The sequence below is a fragment of the Odocoileus virginianus genome, chromosome 8 (assembly GCF_023699985.2).
Source record: "Odocoileus virginianus isolate 20LAN1187 ecotype Illinois chromosome 8, Ovbor_1.2, whole genome shotgun sequence".
In the NCBI taxonomy this organism is placed as follows: domain Eukaryota; kingdom Metazoa; phylum Chordata; class Mammalia; order Artiodactyla; family Cervidae; genus Odocoileus; species Odocoileus virginianus.
Window position 1 is genome coordinate 58450331 of NC_069681.1, and position 26736 is coordinate 58477066.

General features: G+C 39.5%; 1 protein-coding gene across 9 annotated transcripts in view; it reads left to right on the forward strand.

Annotated features, from left to right (window-relative positions):
- Nucleotides 1-26736, forward strand: part of KLF12 (KLF transcription factor 12) — a 708032-nt gene that overhangs the window by 417954 nt on the left and 263342 nt on the right. For 7 of the 9 annotated variants that reach the window (XM_070471576.1, XM_070471579.1, XM_070471574.1 and 4 more), the window contains one exon: nt 16930-17019. The exons of the other annotated variants lie outside the window; for them this stretch is intronic. In XM_070471576.1, the coding sequence (XP_070327677.1) occupies nt 16930-17019 (90 nt within the window). The remainder of the gene's footprint in view (nt 1-16929; nt 17020-26736) is intronic. 9 annotated transcript variants of the gene reach the window in all.

Below are 26736 nucleotides of genomic sequence, written 5' to 3' on the forward strand. Positions count from 1 at the left end.
CATATATTAAAACAAAAAATTAATAATATATTTTATTTATTCCAGTGACCAAAATGTCATTTCAATGTGTTTAATCAATTAAATGGAGGAGGAAATGGCAACCCACTCCAGTGTTCTTGTTTGGAGAATCCTGTGGACAGAGGAGCCTGGTGGGGTGCAGTCCATGGGATCACAGAGTTGATCCTGAAGCGACTGAGCAATCAGTTAGAAATTGATGAAATATTCTGCATTCTCCTTTTCATATTAAGTCTTCCACATCTGGTGTGTGTTTTATATATAAAGCACCTCTAAATTTGGGCTCAGCACTTTACAGCTGTTCTGTAGCTGCGTGTAGCTAGTGACTGCCCAGGCACCATAGATGTATATTGTGTATATCCTAGTGGAAGTGAATTTATGGTTTGCCTTTCCAGCATGTTCTCCTGTCTTCTTAAAAAAGGTCGTTCTTTTATTCCTATGAGTCTGAATCAGTAGTCAGATCCTCTAAGAACCTACTAGCCACTGCAGCTTTTCATATTTCCTAAGAAGGGACCCTTCTTCCTCTTCTTTATTAAGGACATTGTTTCCTTTTTAATTTACATAGCTTTTGGGGATTTAAATTTGTTCCTTTGATCCAGTACAACTAGATGAAACTAGTTCTGGAATCTTTGCCCTTGTTTTCTGGGATATTTTGGGTATGAAGAAAGAAGAGAAGAAATGAGAACAAAATTATAAAACCATCTTATAAAATGTTTCTAATTTCCAAACAACTAGATGAAACTAAATCCTACAGTTCAACCAGGATGTATTGATTTCTGTGTTATCTAAAAGGTAACATTCCTAACAAAATTGAGAAAATATAGACAGGTTTATGTTTCAATGCATATTGTGAAATTCTTTGTTCTTCATAGAAGGGATAGTTCTGGTTTCAGTGAAAAAAAAAAAAAAAGCCAGGTATCTGTCATCCAGAAAATTAGAATGAAAACTCTTTTAGTTTCTTACTGAAAGTTGAGTCAGCATATTCATTTGGGTAATTACAGTTTCTTACATTGAAGGGTTTTGAGACTAATTTGGTAGGTTCTCACTGGCCATATATCTAAGAGTGAGGCCAGAAGCTCCCTTGACTTGTTATATTAATATTGATATCCTTACAGGTTTCTTTCAGTTTCCGTAGCTTGAACTAATGAGCAAATTCTTGAAACTCCTTCCTGGAATCTTTGCCCTTGTTTCTGGGAAAATTTGGATTTGCAGAAAGAAGGAATTAGAACAAAATTATAAAACCATTTTAAAAAATGTTTCTAACTTCCCATCAGGTATATTTTAAAGTCAACTATAGATAGTCTTTATAATCAGGTATTAGTTTCTATTAATACTGGGATTGTATTTATGCTACTGGGTAATATAATCCAACATTAAGATTCTTTTGTAGTAAGTTCATAATATCATTAATTATAAAATAGTGCTTTCTAGATGGGGCAGCTGCCTTCACCTGCTGTTCCCCCTTGCCTCTCCCTTGACATTTGGCCATTTCTGACAGCATTTTTTATTGTAACGACTGCTGGGGTGAAGGGTTGTTCTGAGATCTAGTGGTAGAAGGCAGGGGTGCTACTGAATATCTTATAAGGCAAAGGACAGCTGCTGCAACAAACAACTATCTGGTCTAAATGTCATTGGTACAGATGTTGAAAAGACCTGGTCTCAAAGAATACTTGAGTTATAACAGTGGACCTCCTTAACAAAACATGTTTCTTCTTTCTATGAGCAGCATTTAATTTAGACTTAATTACCATGAAATAGCAAGAAAGGTAATAGAAACTTTCTGGATACAATGTGTTATGTTTGTTGTTGGTCAGTCATTGAGTTCTGTCCAACTCTTTGCGACCCCATGGATGCAGCATGTCAGGCCCTCCTGTCCTCCACTATCTCCCGAATTTGCTCAAATTCATGCCTTTTAAACTGGTGATGCAATCTAATCATCTCATCCTCTGCTGCCCTCTTCTCCTTTTGCCTTCAATCTTTCCCAGCATCAGAATCTTTTCCAATGAGTCGACTCTTCGCATCAGGTGGCCAAAATATTGGAGCGTCAGCATCAGTTCTTCAGTGAATATTCAGGGTTGATTTTCTTTACAATTGACTGGTTTGATCTCCCTGATGTCCAAGGAACTCTCAAGAGTCTTCTCTAGCACCATTATTTGAAAACATCCATTCTTCGGAGCTCAGCCTTCTTTGTGTTGCAACTCTCACATCCATATGTGACTACTTGAAAAACCATAACTTTGACTATAGAGACCTTTGTCAGAGAAGTGATGTCTCTGCTTTTTAATACACCATCAGGGTTTTCATAGCTTTTCTTCCAAGGAGCAAGCTTCTTTTAATTTCATGGCTGCAGTCACCATCTGCAGTGATTTTGGAGCCCAAGAAAATAAAACCTGTCACAACATCCACTTTTTCCCCATTTAAAATGATGGGACCAGATGCCATAATCTTGGTTTTTTGAATGTTGAATTTCAAGCCAGCTTTTTCATTCTCCTCTTTTACTCTTATCAAGAGGCTTTTTAGTTCCTCTTCACTTTCTACCATTAGAGTGGTATCATCTGCACATCTGAGGTTGTTGATCTTTCTCCCAACAATCTTGATCCCAACTTGCGTTTCCTCCCATAATTTTGCATGATGTACTCTGCAAGCAAGTAAAGTCATCAGGGTGACAATATATAGCCTTGACATACTCCTTTTCCAGTTCTGAACCAGTTCATTGTTCCATGGCCATTCCTGTTACTTCTTGATCTGCTTACAAGTTTCTTAGGAGGCAGGTAAGGTGGTCTGGTACTCCCATCTCTTGAAGAATTTTCCACAGTTTGTTGTGAGCTATACAGTCAGAGACTTTAACATACTCAGTTTTGTAATGTAATTAGCCTGCAACTAATAAAAATAAAGGGAAAAAAGTAACATAATCAGTGTAGCAGAGAGAGATGTTTTTCTGAATCTTGCTTGCTTTCTTCATGATCCAACAAATGTTGGCAATTTGATCTCTGGTTCCTCTGACTTTTCTAAATCCAGCTTGTATATCAGAGTTCTCAGTTCTTGTACTGTTGAAGCCTAGCTTGAAGGATTTTGAGCTTAAACCTGCTAGCATGTGAAATAAACACTGTTGAGCGGTAGTTTGAACATTCTTTGGCATTTCCTTCTTTGATATTGGAATGGAAACTGACCTTTTCCAGTCCTGTGGCCCCTGCTGAGTTTTCCAAATTTACCAGCATGTTGAGTGCAATTCTTTAACTGCGTCATCTTTTAGAATTTGAAATAGCTCAGCTGGAATTGGGTCACCTCCACTAGCTTTCTCCATATTAATGCTTTTAAGGACCACTTGACTTCACACTCCAGAATGTCCGGCTCTAGATAAGCAACCACACCATCATGGTTATCTGAGTTGTTTAGACTTCCTTTGTATAGTTCTTCTGTGTACTCTTGCCACCTCTTCGTAATCTCTTCTGCTTCTCTTAGGTCCTTACTGTTTCTGTCCTTCACCATGCCCATTCTTGCATGAAGTGTTCTCTTGATAACCAGTTTTCTTGAAGCGATTTCTAGTCTTCTCCATTTTACTGTCTTCCTTTATTTCTTTGCATTGTTCATTTCAGAGGACCTTTTTAATCTCTCCTTGATATTCTCTGGAACTCGGCATTCATTTGGCTATATCTTTCCCTTTCTCCTTTGCTTTTTGCTTTACTTTTTCCTCAGCTATTTGTAAAGCCTCTTCAGACAACCACCTTTCCATGTTGCATTTTTTTTTTTCCTTTGGGATGGTTTTGATCACTGCCTCCTATATGGTGTTATGAATCTCCATGTGTAGTTCTTCAGGCATTCTGATCCCTTGTATCTAATCCCTTGAATCTACTCATCATCTCCACTGTATAAACATAAGAGATTTGATTTAGGTCATACCTGTATGGCCTAGTAAATTTCCCTACTTTGTTCAATTTAAGCCTGAACTTTGCAGTAAGGAGCCCATGATCTGAGTCACAGCTCCAGGTCTTGTTTTTACTGTCTGTATAGAGATTCTCCATCGTTGGCAGCAAATGACATAATCTAATTTCGGTTGTGACCATCTGGTGATGTCCATGTGTAGAGTCATCTCTTGGGTTGTTGGAAAAGGATATTTGCTATGACCAGCATGTTTTCTTGACAAAACTCTGTTAGCCTTTGCCCTGTTTCATTTTGTATTCCATGGCCAAACTTGCCTATTATTGCCAGTAGCTTCTGACATCCTACTTTTGCATTCCAATCCCCTATGATGAAAAGGACATTTTTGTTGTTGTTTGCTCTAGAAGGTGTTGTAGTTCTTCATAGAAACTGATCAACTTCAGCTTCTCTGGCATCAGTGGTTGGGGCATAGTCTTGGCTTACTGTGATGTTGAATGATTTGCTTTGGAAATAAAGCAAGATCATGCTGTTGTTTTAAGTACTGCATTTTGGACACTTTTCTTGACTATCGGAGTTACTCTGTTTCTTCTAAAGGATTTTTGCCCTTAAAAGTAGATACAGTGGTCACAATAGTAGATGTAATGGTCATTGAATTCAGTTCACCCATTCCTATCCATTTGAGTTCACTGATTCCTAAGATGGCCATGTTCAGTCTTGCCATCTACTGCCTGACTACTTCCAATTTATCTTGATTCATGGACCTAACATTCCAGGTTCCTATGCAATATTATTCTTTACAGCATTGGACTTTACTTTCACCACCAGGCACATCCATGACTGAGCCTTGACCCAGCCACTTTATTCTTGTTGGAGCTGTTAGTAATTGCAGTTCACTCTTCCCCAGTTCGATATTGGACGCCTTTTGACCTGGGGAGCTCATTTTCCAGTTTCATTTCTTTTTGCCTTTTCTTACTGTCCATGGGGTTTTTCAGGCAAGAATTCTGGAGTGGATTGACATTTCCTCCTCACAGTGGACCGCATTTTCTCAGAACTCTTCAGTAAGCCCTGTCCGTCTTGGGTGGTCGTGCGTGGCATGGCTCATAGCTTTATTGAATTATGCAAGCCCCTTCGCCTTGACAAGGCTGTGATCCATGAAGGGGACAGTGTGTTACACACATTCAAAATTGTACTGCTTCCGTTTTTGTGGGTGCTGGTTATTAAGAGGTTGGAGGAAGTAACAAGGCCTAAACAAATGCCATGCAGTTACATAATTCCTTAATAAAAAGTATATTTCAGAGTTCTGTTGAGTAAACTTTGTCTCTTTTCTGATTTTCCTTGTGTTGCATTTTAGAACTTTAAAAGTACTGTTTTATAGGGACACTAACCCTAGATTTTATTTATCTACACACACACACACACTCTCTCTCTCTCTCACACAGCCTTTATAGAAATTCTAATGTGGTATAAAGATGAGTGATAAAAGGACATGCAGAGGTGGGGGAGGGGCATTCAAGATGATAGCAGCCTGGGTGATGGCATGGAGGTGTTAATATCACTGGCTTCATATTACCCTGAAACACAGACAGATTTTAAACTTGCCGCCGCTTGGATTTTTGTTTCCTGTGTAGTTCTGGTTTCCTCAAATAACTTAGTGTAAGTTTTCCACAGCTCAAATTACAGGGTACTCTGTAGGTTTGTTCTCCTACAGAGAACATGTTGTAGTTGTAAATATCTTTCTTTAAAATAATGTGTTTCTGGGTAATGACGTGAAGGAGAACCATAAGAAAGGCTTTGAGCACTGCATCAAATAACATTTGATTGCTAGGAAGGGCTATCAGACACTACATGGTTGTGCCCAGCAGTTGGAGAATACTAAACGCCTTTATTGAGATGCCTGTGGCGAGGTGAGCTATGTCTCTATTATTGGTGTTCATCCTCACAGTTTAAAGCTGATAAAATAGTTCACTGTTGCTGTTCATCATGAGAAATATATATTAAGTGTGTAGATTAATCTTTCATGCATTCCTGTTAATCGTATTTTTATCAAATCTGCCATTTTCATTCTAGTTATATAGAATGTAGTTATATATGTAGTTCATATGGAGAAATCACACACATAAAGCCTTGAGGGCTCTGCAGAGTTAGTAGAATGGTGAAATAGTATAACTACTACCACTAATTAAAATTCCTTAATATTAACTAACTGCTAAAATAAAATGCTTTGTGCTAAAGTATCTGGTGTGCATGATCTCAGTGAATCCTTACAATCTGTGAAGTAGACTGTTATCTGTATTTTGCAGGTAAGAAAACTGAAACCATGAGAACATCATAACCCAGGAAATGTGTTCCTGGGCCCGTGTTCTGGGCAATCTTCTAACTTACACTTCTGTATAATTGTTTAAAGTCTACAGAATAAAAAGCGCAGAACTGGAAGATAGAATGCTTTTTAAAAAAGTGAAAGGTGCAGTATTCAGAATTCTTGGAGATGAAATTGGATAAAGTGAAAGTAGATGTGTAAGAGCATTACCAGTAAAAATGTCAAATTAGTACAGAATTTGATATCATCATTATTACAACTAAAAACATTGTTTGAAGAATCTGGAGAGATAACGGCTAGAGGTGGATGTACCTGGAACTGACAGATTAAATTTTGGGTTGAGCCTATGTATTTTGCCTTTGGTAGCTAACTAGTGATGTCTTTCTCCGTTGCCTTCCCTGGACCTAGAGTTTTGAGAAAGAGAGGAATGACCTTTCCAGTGACTATGTGTCTTACATGATTGTCCAGGCGATGCAGTGGTTGCACCATTGTATTTTTGATATAATCCTTTAAAAGCAATTATTTTTGTTTCACCTTTTAATAACATGAGAAACACTACATAGAGCTTTTACATGCTTTGACAATCTTTCTTAGATAAAATGTAAAGGTCATTTGTTTTAGCTTTACTTTTTTCAAACATACTAGGGTTTTCAAGGAATGTGAGGTATTTGTTACAAAATCTTAACCCAATAATATGTTTAATAAGGCAGTGAATATAAGACTTGGTTTATAAGTTTATATATTTTTCTGGCCACTGCGGAGACCCTTGTGGTTGATTGTTTCTTTTTGTTTTTGTTAGAATAGTTCTAAGGAAAAAAAAAGTTAACTTGTATTTTTGTTTTTCCTCAGATTTTTTTTTTTTTTTGCATATTCGTGATTCTTCAGTGCTGTTTCTTCAGGCTATACCAGAGACAAGCACTCAGCAGCTCATGTTTTAATAAGATAATCCATTTTGGGTTTGATAAGGACCCATTTGACATCACTGGAGGTCAGGAAAGGTGGAGATACAGGTTAATAGTCATTTCCTTTGTTTCCTACAGAAAATAAATGACTTAATTTTTGATAGTAATCTTCATTGTCCCTAGGTGCAGAGGACCAGTGATGTTATTTCATTACATATTCTGTTCAGTGTTCTGCATTTTTTTCATTACTGTCCAAATGACTTTTCATAAAGGAAAGTGGCGATGAATACGTTAATATATAGTACTCTTAAACTCATACTTTGGCAAATACCTATTTTGTTCTAAGCTTTGATAACCATGAAAGTCTGTAAAACACTAAATCCCAGGAAGAAAAATGAAAGTAAGGACATAGTTAATTCTTGTCTTGAATATATAATCTTACGAGATGACTTCTTTATATACTTTTTTCCCCTTATTTTAACCAAACCCGTGTTTGAATAAATTTGACTCTATTAGTATCTATTATAATATTCAAACATAATCAGCTTTTGAGACATTTTCTTCAATGTGTAACAGATCCCTGAGTAAGCAAAAATGTATGCAAATTAAACAGTGTACCCAAATATTCATGTATCCAGAGTGTAGTAGGTCCTTTACGGGATGTTGAAGACTCTATGGCATGTTTGGCTTTTCCTACTGGACTTACCTGCCTCATGCCTCATGTACAGTGTAGAAAACCAGTGCCATTCTTAACATTTCTGCTGACTCTCACCCCATATTTCCTCTTCCTTGTCAGTCATCCAAAGCTGTTCCTTCTTCCTGTAAACTCTCTCTCAAAGAATCTTCCTCCTCCTCATTCCCACTGCCACTGCGTTGAGTCAGGACCTCACCACTGCTCCCCCGAGTTACTGCAGTAGCCTGTGGCTACTTCCTTTGCATCAGATTCTATATGTATATAAGCCATCTTCCAAAGCAAGGCCAGTGCTAGCTTTCCAAACACAAACGTTAAACATATTATGCTTTTGTTTCATGATGCCTCGCCACCTGTTGTGTGTTGCCCAAACACATTGCTTCCTTACTTAGCTCCAGTTTTCTTAAGACTGGGAGTCTTTCTCTCTTATTCACTTGGGCTTCTTTCAACTAGCACACTGCAGTCACTAAAAAACACTTTTCAGTGAATTACCATACCATATAAGACCACTTGCCAGTTAACACCAAGTTTCTTATCTGCTCTTACCTCTAGTTTCTTTTGCAGTGAACCACACGATGTTACAGCCACACGAAATCCTTTACTATTCTTCACCAATATGAGACTTTCATTGCCCTTCATTGCTTATGCTCTTCTTCCTATCTGGAGAAAGAAATGGCAACACACTCCAGTATTCTTGCCTGGAAAATTCCATGGACAGGGGAGCCTGGCAGGCGACAGCCCATGGGGTTGCAAAGAGTCAGACATGACTGAGCACACATGCACCTCTTCCCATCTGTTTCTCAACAGCTATCACCCGGGTCAGATGAACTCTGGGCGTGAAATGATTTTAGATTTATTTACATTTATTCTTTTCATTAGCTCAACAAACCTTTACCGAGCATGTACTATGTATTGTTTGTGTGTGGCTCAGTCACTCGGCCGTGTCTGACTCTTTGCTACCCGATGGACTCCAGGCCACCAGCCTCTTCTGTCCGTGGAATTTCCCAGACAAGAACGCTGAAGTTGGTTGCCATTTCTTACTCCAGAGGATCTTCCTGACACAGGGCTTGAACTCACGTCTCTTGTATCTCCTGCATTGGCAACCAGGTTCCTTACCGTTGAGCCACCTGTTAGACACACATATAAACCTGGGGATAGGCATACTCTTATGAACAAAAAGACAAAGTCATGGTCATCCTGGAACTTGCATTCTGGTGTGAGAGCAGATAAGGAATTTGTCAGCTAGAGATGGAACACAAAGATGGAATCGAATATACAGAGACTTGGAGGACCAGCATATTTGACCTGGTTGAGGTGTAACCTGAGCAGAATGGTGGAAAACAAGTTTGGGTAACTGGTTAGAGGCACATCGGATGAATGGTTCGAGGTACTTGTTCTAGAACAAGGTAAATCTTCAGACACGGCTGAGTGACTGAATACACACACGCGTGCGTGCACACACACATGCACACACAGCTGAGTGACTTAACACACGCACACACACACATGGCTGAGTGACTGAACACACACACACACACACACGGCTGAGTGACTGAACACACACACACACACGGCTGAGTGGCTGAACACACACACACACATGGTTGAGTGAACACACACACACACATGGCTGAGTGACTGAACACACACACACACACACGCACACACATGTAAAGACTTCAGAATGACATCAATGTCATCTCCCTTCAGCGTGTCCACGATCAGCCCACCTTGGCCTTGCTCCTCCCGCTGTAGGCCTGGTCCTCAGCCTTTTGGTGGAACAGCCTGAAGGATGTTAGCCAGAGTGGCTGAGATACTGCTGGGCTCATGCAGCTTTGGAGCCAGCGTCAAAGCAGCTAATAGTTCAATGTATGACAAAAACCACTGCAGTGTTGTAAAGTATTTAGCCTCCAACTAATAAAAATAAATGGGAAAAAAAAAAGGAGAAAAAAAGAATCTCTATCCCAGGTAGCAATAGAAAATAGATATTAGTCTCAGATATAGACTAGTGATCATTTTCGTAACCTTGGACAGATTGCTTAATCTCTCTGAACCTGAATTTTCTTGTCAAATATGCACATAGTAAAAAAAAAAAAATTTGTTGGGAGACTAAATGACTAGAATGGAACTATAAAACTTCCTCATTTGTTCACTGATGTTTCCTAAATACCTCAACAGTGCCTAGTACTCAGTGTTTTTTGAATAAATGAATGATAGAACAAATATAAAGCACCTGAAACAACTCTTGGTACATAAATGCTCAGTAAATGGTACTTTGTCTTGTTACTATAGTTGTTTTTATATATGTGTTTATAGGTATTGTAGTTGTTACATAATTACTTTTTGAAATTAGGAGACCCTGGAGTTGTATTGTGGCTGTGTTTCACTGGTTTTCCTAGTGTTAACCTTGTTTCTATTCTCTAGTCCCTGACTTTGCCCCATTATCTCTTGTAGTGCCTCATGGTTCACAGACATGGCTTGGATAGAATGAAATAACTTGGCTGTAGCAGAGACCTTCACTGCCTGTTTAAGGAGAGATTTGGTCAACTCATGACCAAATAGTTCAGAATATGAATGACATAATAAGTTTTATTATAGTTTGTATTAATGCTGGGGTGGAAATTTAAGTGCTCAGATGATGTTTCTAAAAATTTTAGTGTAAACTATCTATTAATAGTTTAACACTTTGTGCTGTGTACTAAGTCACTTCAGTTGTGCCCAACTCTTTGCAACTCTATGGACTATAGCCAGGCTCCTCTGTCCATGGGATTCTCCAGGCAATAATACTGAAGGGGTGGCCTTGCCCTCCTCCCGGGGATCTTCCCGACCCTTTACCAACATAGAAAACAGTGATTCTTGCTATCAGGAAAATACAAGTTACTGCATTGCGTGTGCAGTTTTACCAGTTCTTAAGAAAGACACAATTCCATGCTTCAGTGTGAGGTGATTATGGAAGGGTTTTGTTTTTGAGACTGAAGACAGATATTTAAGAAAAATGTATATATGGATCATTGAAACCACTGAAGGGGATTTAAGTTGTGAGTCCCAGTGTGTCTATAGTTTGACTGCTAGTGGTCCCAGTTAAATAAGGTCATTAATGTGACATCCACTCTGCCATGTTGCAAAGCAATGAAAAACGAAAGTGGGCCAGAGTGGCAGTCTACATTTGAACTAGTGTCTATTTTGTACCACTGGAGGTACTCTGATTATGTGTATGCCCACTACAAAATTGATTCACCAGTGTTGAGGCTATGTGAGCTTAAAAAATAAACTTTTATACTTTAAGTGATTATAAATTATATGTGAGGCCCAAATGTATGTCTCTTGAATGTAAAAGGTAGAAGATGGAGTTCCTATATCATCTTAAGTGCATGAAACTATTGTGAAAACATTGAATGAGCCATCGAGGATATGACTATTTTCAAAACAGGTAGCAGATGAGATTACCATAGATTTTTTTGGATGTTGAATTCAGGATGGGACGGACTGAATTAGTTATGAGATGTTTCTGCGATAGGAATCTATAATCATAGTAAGCCAAGTAAATATGTTGAAAGGTTGATTTAAAGAAGACAATGTGGAATAGCTTTGATACCAGTGACTTATTTGAATTCTTATTGTTATTCCCCAAAATGTTGATACTTTGTTGGTGATTGGAAGTTGCACGTCCCATTTGTTCAATGACTGAATCAGCTCAGCCCTGACGAGGAACCATTGACGGAGATTCAGGAGTTCCTCTGTTGGGGCTTTCAGTAAGGGGCTCGTGTCTTTTCCCGTGTTGAGAGGGTTGCCTGTGAGCATGTGTACGTAGAGAAAGAGGAAGTGAGAAGGAGAGGGAGAGAGGAGTGTAGTGGATGGGAGCTTAGCTCGGACTCAGGCTTAGTTGATTTGCAGTCAAGCTGCACCAATTACTAGTTGTGTCACCTTGGACGGTTTAACCTCATTGTGTCTCAAATGCCTCATCTTCTGATAACAGAATCTTTACTTCTTGGTTTACCATAAAGACTAAATGAGTACAAATCTCTTAGCACAGGGTCTAGTCCACAGTAGACATGCAAATAGTAGGTGTTATTATTTGTTTGCTTGTTGTTGTTTAGTTGCTTAGTTGTGTCTCTTTGTGACCCCACGGACTGCAGCCCGCCAGGCTCTTCTGTTCATGGGATCCTCCAGGCAAGATTTCTGGAGTGGGTTGCCATGCCCTCCTCCAGGGGGCCTTCCCAACCCAGGGATCGATCCTGTGTCCCTGAGTCTCAGCAGGCAGATTCTTCATGGCTGAGCCACCGGGAAAGCCCATTGTGTGTGTTACCAAGATATTAATAATAGTAAAATGATAGTTGTTTTATACTATCTGTTGTTGCATAACAGCAGATAATGGAAGACTTGACTGGACACTATTCTAATGTTGATCCTTACAAAGAGCAAAAATTCACTCATTCTCTTGGATTTCAGCAAAATTTGGGAGTTGGATCAAACAGTTAATGTCTTCTCTGAAGAAATGACCTATTGGTTGAATGGCATAAAGGCTTGAAAAAAGTTGTTACTGTTGATTTTGTTGTTATGTTAGAATTGAGTCAAAAAGGGTGGTGATTGACTTTTCTATGAAATGGTTTTTTAGCAAAGTATAGTTTCCTTATAATCTGATACTTCTGCTTTTCCTATAAGAAAGTGAGAGTCATTCAGTCATGTCCGGCTCTTTTCTACCCCATGGACTGTAGCCCTGAGGCTCCTTTTCCTATGGCATTCTCCAGGCCAGAATACTGGAGTGGGTAGCTGTTCCCTTCTCTAGGGGATCTTTCCAACCCAGGGGTTGAGCCCAGGTTTCCTGCATTGCAGGCAGATTCTTTACTGTCTGAGCCATCTGGGGAACCCAGAAAAGCCGTCAAAGGGTGATGCTTTGCACCAGTTGGTATGTTCGCGTTAGGGCTTCCAAGGTGGCGCTAGTGGTGGAGAACCTGCCTGCCAGGGCAGGAGGCCTGAGAGTCACGGATTCCATCCCTTCGTCGCAAAGATCTGCTGGAGGAGAACATGGCAGCCCACTCCAGTGTCCTTACCTGGAGAATCGTGTGGGCAGAGGAGCTTGGCCGGCTACAGTCTACGGGGTCTCAAAGATTCATACACAACTGAAGTGACTTAGCACGCACGCACGCATCTTTGCATTACAAACTCTTCAGAATCCTTTCTGAACGTCCCTCAATCAATTTGGTGCATGCATCCTGAGTTGCTACTATGTCCCTTTGATCACTGTTGAGCAACATGGGCATGGTTGGGGGCGATTCATATTTCTCATTCAGTTCAGTTCAGTTCAGTCGCGTCTGACTCTTTGTGACCCCATGAATTGCAGCATGCCAGGCTTCCCTGTCCATCACCAATTCCCGGAGTTTACTCACACTCATGTCCATCGAGTTGGTGACACCATCCAGCCATCTCATCCTCTATCATCCTGTTCTCCTCCTGCCCCCAATCCCTTCCAGCATCAGGGTCTTTTCCGATAAGTCAGCTCTTCACATGAGGTGGCCAAAGTATTGGCGTTTCAGCTTCAGCATCAGTCCTTCCAATGAACACCCAGGACTGATCTCCTATAGGATGGACTGGTTGGATCTCCTTGCAGTTCAAGGGACTCTCAAGAGTCTTCTCCAACAGTACCTCTAGCCAAACATTGGAGATTCATGATGGAAGTGTGTTTAAATGAATATGTCCTGCATCTTGAGAAATCACAACAAATCTCAGTAGATATTTTTGGCTTATGAAGGGAAACATGGTTTAAAAATTAGATTTATTGAATGTTGACTAGCTTGTTCTTTATTACTTAAATTGTGCAAACTGGATAACCCATATTCTGGAGGAGGGAGAAGAGGAGACCTGTATTCTGGGAACTGGAGGATTCCAATCTACCACTCCAGATTGTAGTAGTTGACTTGGAAAGTCATCCTTGTTCTCTGTTTTTTTATGAGAGATTATCAGTAAGCATCCTTTTTTTTCCTTCCTCCATGTTCCATTCAGAATACTATGAGATGCCAGGATTGAGCACTGTTGGTTTATACCTCCTTTGACTGGGAGAACTAGTATCAGCTGGACTGCTAAGCGCCAAATCTTACTTGGCAAGTACGAGTGTCCAGAGTACCATTCTGATCCAGTGTACATGTAACTGATCAACAGTCAGCTAATCTGATGGTAAATTTGGCTATAATTGATACACTTTACTCATATGAAATAAGTAGCATAGGTATATAGATGTGTGCATGAATATAAACACGTGCACATAAATTATATAGGGTTGTATAATACCACAAAGTTTGTCACAACATAAAGAGTACCATGTTACTAAAATTGATGACTGTAATTTTATTTTCCTCTGGGGACTCAATCGGGCAATTGGATTTTCCTGTAAATGCATTTTGATCAAGATCATGGCAAGATGTGTTTGAGAGCAATTTACAGTTCGTTGCATATTTAAAGTCTGCAGTCAGTTGAGACTGTATGTATCTGATTTTAGCTCAGAGAGATAAATCTATTTATTGTGTTTTGTTCCAAGGACTGTACTCTTAATGCTGTAAAATTATCATGTGCTTTATAAAAACCATACACCTTGTTGGATGGTCTGGAATATGGTGTGATGCATGGAATATGTGTGTTTCTCTTTGTGCTAAACAAGGTTAGAATCATGAATGCAGAGATTAATATCCTTCATGTGTGTATAGTCTAACTTTCAGGCATATGTACGGATTGAATCTGTATTAGTTGCAAGAATTTTTTTAAAAGATTGGTTCCTTAGCTGTGAACAGTGTTATTTATGATGTTTATTATGGCTGTGCTTTGGCTGATCCTGGAAAAACCAGGGGAAGAGAAATATTTACAGGGCAAACTTTATTTAAAAAGAAAATTTTTTGGAAAATGTATTGGATTTTTGTTGACTTTTACATGAAACTGAAATGTAGTCGTGTCTTTAACACATCTAGAATTATTGGAGTACAACAACAGCAACACAAATGATATTGCAAATGCAGTGATGTTTAAATGTACTCAATGGAATATGAACCCAGTCAGGTTTTTATGATTTATCTGTTTTTAACTTCAAAAACTCTGGTTAGCTTGCCTTTTTTTTTAAAAAAAGAATGAGTTGATCACAGCCAGCCAGGAAAACAGCTGAAGTATATCAGCTGTAAATTGGTACAAAGCACTAAAAGGGGCATTAGCCTCTAATCAGATTCTAACAGTTCATTAAACCTGCCTTTCCGGGATCGTTCTTTGTCTTTCCCCTTTCTTTGCAAGGCATCTTCTTCGCTTTCCACCTGGGCAAGACCTCCTCCGGGGTAGGAAACTATATCAGCTCATCCTTCATTGTCTACCAACCAAACAGCCTCCCAGAAGCTTCGTTAGGGCAAATTCCTGGCTGCTGTGAAGGACTGGGCACTTGAGGGTTGGGTACCTCCTTCCTAGGCTTCCCTGAGGCTGAAAGGGGGCAGGTCCAGCCGGCCACTTCCAACCGTGGAAGCAAGTGCCCCATTGGGATTTGAGATCCATGCCCTGATGTGTAAGCAATCCATCAGCCTCCCTGAAAGGATTTTAAGCTTGGAACAAATGCACTGAGCTCACCAGTTAACACCAGATTTCCTCCTATTCTAAGCCATGAGGGTGTGAAAATCCCTCCAAGATAGGGACAAATCAAAAGCAAACATTAAAAAAAAGTATCCTATCAGTGTTAATAGTATTGTACTTTTCTAAGAGAAGAACATGACAGTAATTTTCTTTTTATTCCCTACCTAACTAGGTAGAATGGAATTTCTGAATGCTTATTAGTTAGCTTTAGTGTAAATTTGCTTTTTCTTCTTGCTGTTGGTTTCTCTGAGCAAATATTTGTCATGAGTGGCTCCATACATTTTATTTCTTAGAGTATTTTTGTTAAACAAAAAAGAGAGTCAAGAAATGGGAGAAATATTTAGAGCTTCACCATGTTGCGCTCTGTTGGTATTATTTGGTAATAAAAGCATTTAATTTATGATGTGTTGAAGTGGGAGTTTTTATTTAACTGTCTGCTGGGGAGAAAAGCAACTCTATGAATGGGGAAAACTTGATGGTGTAGAAGTGGTATTAACCTTTGTCGCCATGTAGGCAAACATTTAGAAAATGTCTTTTTTCTTTTAGTAAGACCACTTTAAGTGTCATGGTTACATTCTATAACCGAGCAAAGAAACTATCCTAAAAATTCAGTCAAACTTAGTGATTTTAATTTCTGGGTTTAATCAGTATTTGAGAGTAAAGTTGGCATTCTCAACATATTTTAAAACATGAGCCTGATTTTGACCTGAAGCAAAACTGATGTGTGGCTTTATGACGCCCTTCATAGATTATTGACTTCAGAAAATCCCCAAAGTCGTGGGAATTAGTCAAAGATAACCTTGATTTAATCCTTTTATAAATGTTGTTGGAAATTCTATTGAACCACATAGAAGTAAGGTTTTCCTTTCAAGAGGTGGCAAATGGAGCCAAACATATACGAGAACAGAAAACAAATTGTTCTTTATTCTTTGATTATGATTTCAGCTTAAGAATTCATTCTTAATCCAATAGTTACATTAGTTGTTTTTGAAGAAGATGTTTGAGGTTGACAGGTAGAAATTTTCATTGGGTCAGGTATGCCACAATACCAGAATTAGCTGTCTAGTATTACAGTTTCTTGCTTTTAAAATTCTTTAGACTTTGACAGGAATATGAGAGTATATAAATTATTGTGATCTGTTTTGTTCTTTATGGATTTCTGTATGCAGTACAACCTCCAAAGCTAAAGGAAGAAAGAAACTCGCCTTGCATTTCCTTCCACTATTTGCAAAAGCTTGACGAATTATTCCGGCCCCATATAAATTAATGTAAGGTTTCCTCACTCCAGTTTATTATCATCTGACCTGCAACCCAGAGGTCAGAGAATCAGACTGATTAATTCAAGTTCTTGGTCATTATTTCTAATGAAAGTTCAGAATGGGGGGATAATTGGTGGTGCGGGTATTCTCATTTAATTATACTATATTGTTAAAAATCAGGTTCGCGGTACTAAATGTGCTACATTTAGATGTCCTCCATTGAACACTTTATAGCTGAATTTCCCTCTCTCCCTTTTTTCTTATTCTCAGAATATCAACAGCTTCGAGAACAGAATGTTAATGCTTGATGGGATGCCGGCAGTCAGAGTGAAAACAGAGCTTTTGGAATCTGAGCAAGGGGTAAGCGGAAGTTTCTGACGACGCCCCGCCCCCTTTTCTCTCAGACCCTGGCAGGCATTCATTCTAGAGTGTTTTGAGGCTTGCAGAACACTTCTGATTTTTCACTTGATTCAGCTTTTGTCTCTTGAGTAACAGTCCTCTGAGACGGTGGGTGATTCTTACCCATTTGCAACCTCAGAACTTTACTAACTACAAAAGATAGCTTCCTAAATTTAGGAAGACATAGTGACTTTATGGCTTTGTTTAAATGGATGCATGTTTTGGAAAGTATAAAAATCCAGAGCACGGGGGAAGTATTAACAAAATAAGATGAGACTATAACCTCAATGTCAGTATAGATGGGTTCTCACCAAGTCAGGAAATTGCAGAGTACAGGTAGGGGAAGGTTTATTGTTTGTTGGATGGACTTCTCTTTTGACATTTGTATTTACCCTTTCTTAGAGTTGATGAAATTTAGGTCAGTGAGTTCAAAAAGCACATAAAGGCAAAAGAAAGCTTGTTGAACCATAACATAGCCAAATGACAGTTTATGGCTACTGAGGGTATGAAGACTTAAGAGCAGAGCTAGCTTTTTTTTTTTTTAAATGAGGATGTGGATGATTTTATAATTGTTAACATTTATATTAATAGGTTTGCTTGTGAAAACCATCCCCAGGGCAATGTGTGACTGACCACCTTTTATTGTTTTTAAGGGAGAAAGCACAGTCTACATATCTTATTAAGCTAGCATTACAGAGCAAGTACTTATGACCAAAAAAAAAAAAAAAAAAAAAAAGGGACATCAGTTAAATATTTATTTTTATTTATGTATCCTTTATTTAAATCAAGATCTAAGCAAAACCTTAGCAATGTTTTATAATTGAACAATCAAAAGATATTTTAAGTGTGAGTAAAATCTCACAGTTAAAAAAAAATCGGTGTGCATGAGTTCTTCTGGGACCCCGTTCAGGAGGTTAGGATATTGATATAGCAAAAGGATTTCATAATGAGGACAGTCAAGGGCAAGGATCTTGAGGGTTGCATTTAGAGGGTCTTCCAGTAATGCCCCATTCTTGAGCACTCTGTGCCAGGCTGTGTGGCATTTCATAATAAAAAATTTCTGTATAAGCCAGTGTCTGAAACAGACTCCCATCATGTAGAGGATTTCGTTTCATCTTTATGTTCAGTGTAGACTAGGGAGCTCTGAAGTGAGCATTGTGGAGTATGTCAACCAAAAATACAACCCCACAGTTCTCTATGTGATGTAATGATTGATGCCCAGAGATTCAAGCAGTAAGCCATGGCGAAAGAAAAGACTATATGTCAGTTATTAATAATTGTTTTCTAATTTTTAACAAACCTTCAGGAAAAGTCATGTGTTCACCTGGATTTTCTACCCTGACACTCAACAAGTTAAATCCTCCAAACAATTTTTTACCTTTATTGTTTAGCTTAACCACAGTAGAAGGTGTTTTATTTTTTCACAATTCTGTTTTCTTAATCTAAATGCATTAACATCAGTTTAATAAAATACATTTCTACACGGCCTACGTTTAACAAAACATACAAACCATAACATCTCATTTGGAGAAGACAGCCTGATGGAAAAGTGAAAATAGTATATTTCACAGCATTGCTTTTATTTCACAATATGTTCCTCAACTTGAATAGCAGCAAATCTGTTCAAGTCATACATGTTGAAGGAAGGCAGAAAACCCCAAAATATACTGTTATGTACAGAAGACCATTTAGAATGTATTACCAGGGCTACTAGTCAGAGCCAGGATAGGGCACTGTTGTCATAGTCTTGGAAATCTTTAAGAACATCTAGGCACTTCTCGCCTTTACTGTCATTTTCCAATTTTAAAGTAAGGCTTGCACGAAAGGTTTAAATACATAAAAAACAAGAGCCAGTATTCCCAGGGGTTTTACAGCGTGCATAAGTAACTCGTGTCACATTATTTATAGAAAGTATTTTTTGGTCCTAAAATAGGGACAGGAAAAGTAAGTTCTAGGTTTTACTTAATTCATTAAAATCAATTTTCCTCCTTGTGAATGGGACTGATGTTGGTATTTTAGCCCTACTTTAGATTTTGTAAGTTGGAGGGGAATAGAAGCTGAATTTATTCTTTTTCTTAGCAATATATGTACTTTTCTTAAGTACATGGCAGGTATAACTGCATTCTCTTTGACAATAAAACTTTAAGAGAAGCACACCACGCTATTTAATGAATTGTATTATGATTGATTATTTATAGAGTATAATTAATTGATTGTATTTAGTCATTTATAATACTTTTAAGTCAACTCTTCTTTAAAGAGATCAAATCAGCGATTTAGTGAACTTTAATTTTGGTTCCTTTACTGAAGTATTTCACTGAGGATGATAGGATGGGTGATAATAATGTGGAATTTCAGAATCTCAGAACTATTTTAAGATAAGGAGTGCTAGATTCTAAACATGATTTCCATGTTACAGAACTCTTTCCTTATTGAGTATTAAAGTCTGGTTGAAGTTTGATTCTTCATAATAAAATGTAAATATATTAGTGAAGTTAAAATCATCACACATGATTATGGGTTTTTGAAACGAGATGTTGCAGGGAGCAAAATTATAGGAATGTACCTATGCATCATAGCAGTGAATGGAAAGGCTGAAGCTTGTGTTTTGGTGGGTTTCTGTAATCACTCAGGCAACCTAGTTTTAAGGCTTTTCCATCAGTGTTTAGGACAAGGAAAGTGAACCTGCCTTTCAGGCTGTAGGCAGCGTTGTAAGATCCGCTACTGTACATGGACCTCCTGTCTCAGGGCGCCATGAAGGCATCTGTTCCTTCTCTCTTTCTTGCTATAAATAGTCCCTTAGGTCTCCAGCTGTCAGCTGGTCTCTGCATGTGCCCCCACCCCTCCAAGGAATTCAGGGCCGGATGAGCTCATTTTAGAGCTTAAAGAAAGATTGTGGAACAGGCCAAGGTTGGCCACTCACTTCACTCTCGGAAAAGTTCTGGCTGCCTTGCCTTATCTCCTTAATAGTTTTATGATGTGTGTATGTGGTCCCATCTCTTCAATTAGATTGTAAGCCCTTAAAGACCTAGAACTATTTTTTGCCTTTTTCTTGTAGTTCTGGCACTGGGTAAATACATGGTCTATGTAACTCCTCCAGGCATTTTAACTGGCATAATGCAAAATATGAAATCAGTCAACAGCTAGTTATAAACCTGCTTTGTCTACCTCATAAGGTTGCTGTGAGCATAAAGATAAGCATTGAAAATAAGAGATTGCCATTGGTGACAGTCTTCATCTTGCATCCATGTTAACTGGATAGATAAAGGTGGCTCATTCAAACCACTTCTGCGTGTCTCCCTTCTGTTTGGAACCCTTGAAAGTGAAAGTGTTAGTTGCTCAGTCGTGTCTGACTCTGCGACCCTCTGGTTTTTAGCCTGCCAGGCTCCTCTGTTCATGGGGAGTCTCCAGGCAAGAATACTGGAGTGGGTAGCAGGCCCTTCTCCAGGGGATCTTCCCGACCCAGGCGTTGAACCTGGGTCTCCTGCATTGCAGACAGATTCTTCACCATCTGAGCCACCGGGAAAGTGGTTAGTTGTATTGAGGTCGCTCATTATTCCAGTCTCCTGAAGCAGGACTTCAGTTTTCTCCAGGCTCATTGCTAGTACAGCACATGCTGCTGTGTGCTCCATGGAAAGGTCGCGTGCTCCTGTGATACACTCAAGGGGCCCAGCGTGGAGTGGGGGGTGCCTTTGTCTGTGACCTTTGGTGCTTGTATTCTTCTGGGACGAGAGCTTCCCAAATGCTGTCAGCCTTTGAATATTCTAATGTGTTACTGAGCCCAGGACTAAAGCAGGAAGAGGAATTCTGGAACTATTACACCTAGAGATAAGGCTGTATGCAGAGAACGGGCACCGCCTCAAAGACATAAAACGTGATTTTATTCGTGGGCCTGCAGCTCCCCAGCTGGAATGGCATTGGCAAGGAACTGCCCACCTCCAGGCCTCTGTGTCTTCATCTGTGCAGCGGGGGTGTTGAGATGAGGCCTTCCAAATTCAGCCTGACCGTCTTTAATTCTGGTAACAGGCATGATGTGAAAGTGAAACTGTTAGTTGCTCAGTGGTGTCCAACTCTTTGCGACCCCAGGGACCATAGTCCGACAGGCTTCTCTGTCCATGGGATTCTCTGGGCAAGAATACTGGTGTGGGTTGCCATTTCCTTCTCCAGAGGATTTCCTTACCCAGGGATCGAAACCTGGTTTCCTGCATTGCAGGCAGGAATGAGAGAAAGCATTTTTAATTATGAATCTAAAAGTGATACTGTGATGAAAACGCCTGTATGTGAAAGCAGAAATGCACTGACTTTACGGTGAGACAGGCCTGAGTTCAGATGCTTCCTTAGCCAGGGGTCTGCTCTGTGAGCCCCTTTGGCCTCCAGTCTCTGTCCACCTAGTCATCCTCACCTGGGAAGTGAAGCAGACCATCTAGCCTCACAGGAAGGAGCCTGCCCACATGCGGTGGATGCTCACGGAATGTTCTCCTTTTGAGGAAAAACAGAATTAGAAAGGGCCCCATTGCTTCACTTTCCATTTCTGCAGTTCTCATAGTTATTGAGTAGCGATTTCAACATCTGCCTTAGTTTATAATCCTAAGAGAGGATTTAAGTAAATCTCAAATCAGAAGCGTTCTTTTTCATTTTAATTTCTATTCAAGCATGTTTGGAAAACTGTTTCAAATTCTGGTCAGATATTATCTTGTAGAAATACAGAATGTAGTCATCAATTATTATTTTAAGACAAAAGTGATATCACCATTTGGTGTATAATTGTATTTGACCATAACTTTTTAAAAAAGGAACTCTGGGTTTGCCTTCTTTAAAGATAGTTATTGATGATTTTACAGATGAAATGATTCAACATCTGGGATTTGCTGCAGAACAAAATGGGAGGGTGGATGAATGGAGTTAGAGATATAATAAGAGTGGTTATGATTTCATCATTAGTGAAGCTGGGCAGTGGGTACAGGGGGACTTGTTTAACTGTTCTGCCTGATTGTATATATGTTTGAAATTTTTTAAAAAGCTCTCAATAAAAATATGAGAGATGTAATGATGTAAAGTAATTAGCCTCCAACTAATAAAAATTAAAAAAAAAAATAAAAATAAAAAAGAAAAAAAAAAATATGAGAGATACATAGTAGGTGCATAGGCATCAGAGGGGGACAGGCAGGAAGCACTTCTCATTCAGTCACCTTCATTCTTCTTGTTCTAAGACCTGAGGAGTCTTCCACGGGGGTGGAGCAGAGTCCCTCCTCTGCTCTTGGTTTCTCCTCCTCTCTCTCCTCTTGTCCAGGCAGGTGCAGTTCTGACCAGTGGGCTGGTAGGCAGAGGGTAGTGGTGAGAGAGTGGCTGAGAGAGAGGAGGAGATTGGATGTTCTGCCCATTAAAAAAACAAACAAACAAAAAAGGAATATATTCGCTTTACAATGCTGTGTTAGTTTCTACTATTCAGCAAAGTGATTCAGCTGTACATACACATATGTCCCTTCTTTTTTGGATTTCCTTCCCGTTTAGGTCACCGCAGAGCACCGAGTTCCCTGTGCTAACAGTAGGCTTTCATGTCTATTTTATACAGACCACAGCCCGGGAGCTGGGAAGGGGACAGGTATGGCCACAGAGGAGAGATACATTCCATTGTATCCTTCATGGTTTCCTACCAGGGAGCATCAGCCCTGATTGGACCAGAGATCCCTGAGTGCCCTCATTTCAGAGTTAGGACAAAAGAGAATAATGGTCTTTTCTCTGGAGTAGCTTTTGTACATCGTTCTTCAGGACATCCATAACAAGGCGTTGGAGGTATTTCTGTGTCACAGAGGACTGACTTGTGCCTTTAAGGTGACTGTGTTGCCGCTTCCTTAAGAGCAGAGCTCATGCTCTGTGTTTCTTGTTATTCTTCATCCTCCCAGCACAAGGAGTTGATTGGCAGGGCTCAGCAAAGAGTGATCAATGCAGATGTTGTTTGTTGTAAGTGGGAGCCAGAGTCATACTTTAGAACTGAGAGGATTTGGAGACAGGTGCCTTTCTGGAAAAGCCCCCAGTCCTTAGGTTTAATAAACAAATGGAAACAGGTGCAAGTGTTGTTATTGCTGTTTAGTTGCTAAGTCATGTCCAACTCTTTGTGATCCTATGGACTGCAGCATGCCAGCTTCCCTATCCTTCAATATGTCCTAGAGTTTGCTCAAACTCATGTCCATTGATGGCATCAAAGATGCCATCCAGCCATCTCATCCTCTTGTCACCCCCTTCTCCTGCTGCCCTCAGTCGTTCCCAGCATCAGGGTCTTTTCCAGTGAATCAGCTCTTTGCATAAGGTGACCAAAGCATTGGAGCGTCAGCATCAGTCCTTCCAATGAATATTCAGGGTTGATTTCCTTTAGGATTGACTGGTTTGATCTCCCTGCAGTCCAAGGGACCCTCACTGTAGTTGAACCTAGATTAGAGATTGGCAGTTACATTAGAATTCAGTGGTTTTAGAGGAAAAGAAAACACACTCAACAACACATCTAGCTTCTTTTTCCTCAGTAAACCACTATGTTTAATTTAACATAAAAGATTTAATATACATTTGTGTGTCAAGGCTTAGTAAGACAGTGTTACTTTAATGACTTCATCAGAAGAGACGAGAAAGCATTATAAAAATGCCACTTGCATTACCCTTCAACAGCACCTCATTATTACCTCCCCTACTGTGGGAACAGGCTCCAGCATAGCTAGTAAATTGGTAGAATTATATTAGACATATGAATTTGCTTATCATTTAATATTCTCTGATGACCCACTACTTGAGATCTTTTGATCTCTAGTCAAATCTTTGCATGTCACTACCTGGCTTCAAAGAAAAACATAGGCAGAAGCTGTGTTATTGCTAATATGAGAAGACTGTTTTTTTTTTTTTTTAAAAAAAAAAAAAGCAGGAAAAAGAATTCTATACTTAGAAAACTCACATTTCAGGGAAGAGCTCTGTTCCACTATAGAAGCAGAGTTGGACTGATTTTTAATAATGTCAGAATGGCCAATAAATGTATTAATAGAAAGAATTGAAAATCAATGAGCTGTGATAGTAATTACAGATAGCACCCAAGGGAAATATAGCTGGCAGCCTAATCCCTTCCCTCGGGGCCTGCCCTGGGCAAAGCTATGAAGTTGATAATTCTGCCCTCCTCTTTCCCATTAGCAATGTACTTTTTCCTTCAGCTTCATTCCTTTTTGCCCGCCACCCAGACACCCTGACCCTCTGTGCGGCGATGGTTCTCTGTATCCACAGATGACTGGTTCTAACTGCAGTCTCATTAGTTGAGGAGAATGTGAAGTGCTGTTCTTTTCAAGCGTTATTTGCATCTGCATGGGGTCAGTGCTTTGTAAAAAGGAGCACATTTTTAAAGCACATTTCAACTCATGCTCTGAGTCTTTTGGGAATTTTGATTGGGGGAAAATTAACCTTTCCAAAATATTTCAGCTTCTGAATGATGATGTTCTCCTTCATGTACTTGTTGTTGTGGGAGAATAAGAAAAAAAAAAATCTGGAGCATGAGGTGTGTATTTCTCCATATCTGGGTGTGTTTTCTTGTGCTAATGTTTACAAACTGATGGATAGTCTCTAAGTATCTCACAGAAATATCTCATTTAGCCCTTGGAGGACTTTTTTTCTTGACTGTGAGGGATTAACTGCTATGGGTATCAACCTCTTACTGTAAACATTAGAAAACCATACAAAATATATGAAATGTTTTTTACCTAGTGGACAACAGGAAGTTATAGTCTGTAATCTTTCAGAGTGGGAGGACAGAGTATGTGATTTGACTCTTGCCTCAACCTCCTGGAGCCAAACAGAGAGGACCCGGCAGTCACACTGAGGTAAGCAGGCAGGGTTTGGAATTTGGAGAGGTCAAGGCAGCTAATTTTAAAGTGAACAATAACAGAAAGATAGTTAAACCTTAAGGGTTTGGCTAAGTAGTGATCTGCCTGTGTGGAGAGAATGGCAAGGAAAAAACCAGGATGGCAGTTCAGTTCAGTTCAGATGCTTAGCTGTGCCCAGCTATTGCAACCCCATGGACTGCAGCACACCAGACTTCCCTGTCCACCACCAACTCCTGGAGCTTCTGCAAACTCAGGTCCATCGAGTCGGTGATGCCATCCAATGATCTCATCCTCTATTGTCTCCTTCTCCTGCCTTCAATCTTTCCCATCATCAGGGTCTTTTCCAATGAGTCAGTTCTTCACATCAGGTGGCCAGAGTATCAGCACAGCATCAGTCCTTCCAATGAATATTCAGGACTGATCTCCTTTAGGATTGACTGTTTTGATCTCCTCACTGTCCAAGGGACTCTCAAGAGTCTTCTGCAGCACCACAGTTCAAACGCATCAAACCTTTGTCGCTCAGCTTTCTCTGTTTTCCAACTCTCACATCCGTACACGACCACTGGAAAAACCATAGCCTTGACTAGATGGACCTTTGTCGACAAAGTAATGTCTCTGCTTTTTAATATGCTGTCTAGGTTGGTCATAACTTTTCTTCCAAGGAGCAAGCATCTTTTAATTTGATGGCTGCAGTCACCATCTGCAGTGATTTTGGAGCCAAAGAAAATAAAGTCTGTCACTGTTTCCACTGTTTCCGCATCTATTTGCCGTGAAGTGATGGGACTGATGCCATGATCTTAGTTTTTTGAATGCTGAGTTTTAAGCCAACTTTTTCACTCTCCTCTTTCACTTTCATCAAGAGGGTCTAGTTCTTCACTTTCTGCCATCAGGGTGGTCATATGTCATCTGCATATCTGAGGTTATTGATACTTCTCTTGGAAGTCTTGATTCCAACTTGTCATTCATCCAGGATGGCCACAAGTGGAACAGTTCTTGGAAGAGCTAGTATGGATTACTGAACTCAGTGGCTAAAGAAATTAAGCAGAAATTGCTTTAGGTAGTTCAAATGGAAAGTGAGTTTTTAAAAGTTACTCTGTGTGAATAAATGGTCCTATATTTATTTACAGTGGCTACTTCTTAAGCAAATGTTGGCTTTGACAAAACTCTTCTTCTGACTAGAGAACTAAGTTGTATATGAAAAGTGAGGTTCCAGTTGAGAAACATGTAAAGGTTAGGAGTGTCAACTCTCTACGCTAGTTGGATATATAATTATAGTTTATATTCAGCTCTCCATATTCAGGGTTCCTCCATATCTGTGTTTCACATCCACAGATTCAACCAAGTTGGTGGTGGTTTAATCGCTAAGTCGTGTCTGACTTTTGTGACACCTTGGACTGTAACTACTGCCAGGTTCCTCTGTCTATGGGGTTTTCCAGGCACAAATACTGGAGTGGGTTGCTATTTCCTTTTCCACAGGATCTTCCGGACCTAGGAATCGAACCCGAGTCTCCTGCACTGCAGGCAGATTCTTTACTGACTGAGCTATAAGGGAAGCCTCAACCAAGGTGGACCATGTAGTATTTACTGTTGAAAACAATTTCGTGTGTAAGAGGTCGTATATTGTTCAAGGATCAGTTTTAATAGTTTAGTCATCTCAGTCCTGTGGATCACTCTGATCAAAAATGGAACTCTTAACAGCTGAAAACATTTTCATCATTGAAAACTTTGTGTATACAAAACCAAGAATAAAATAAAAGGCATGATCACATTGCCTTGAAATAAAAACTGTTATAGTTTAGAATGTTTTCTTTTCAGTTCAGTTCAG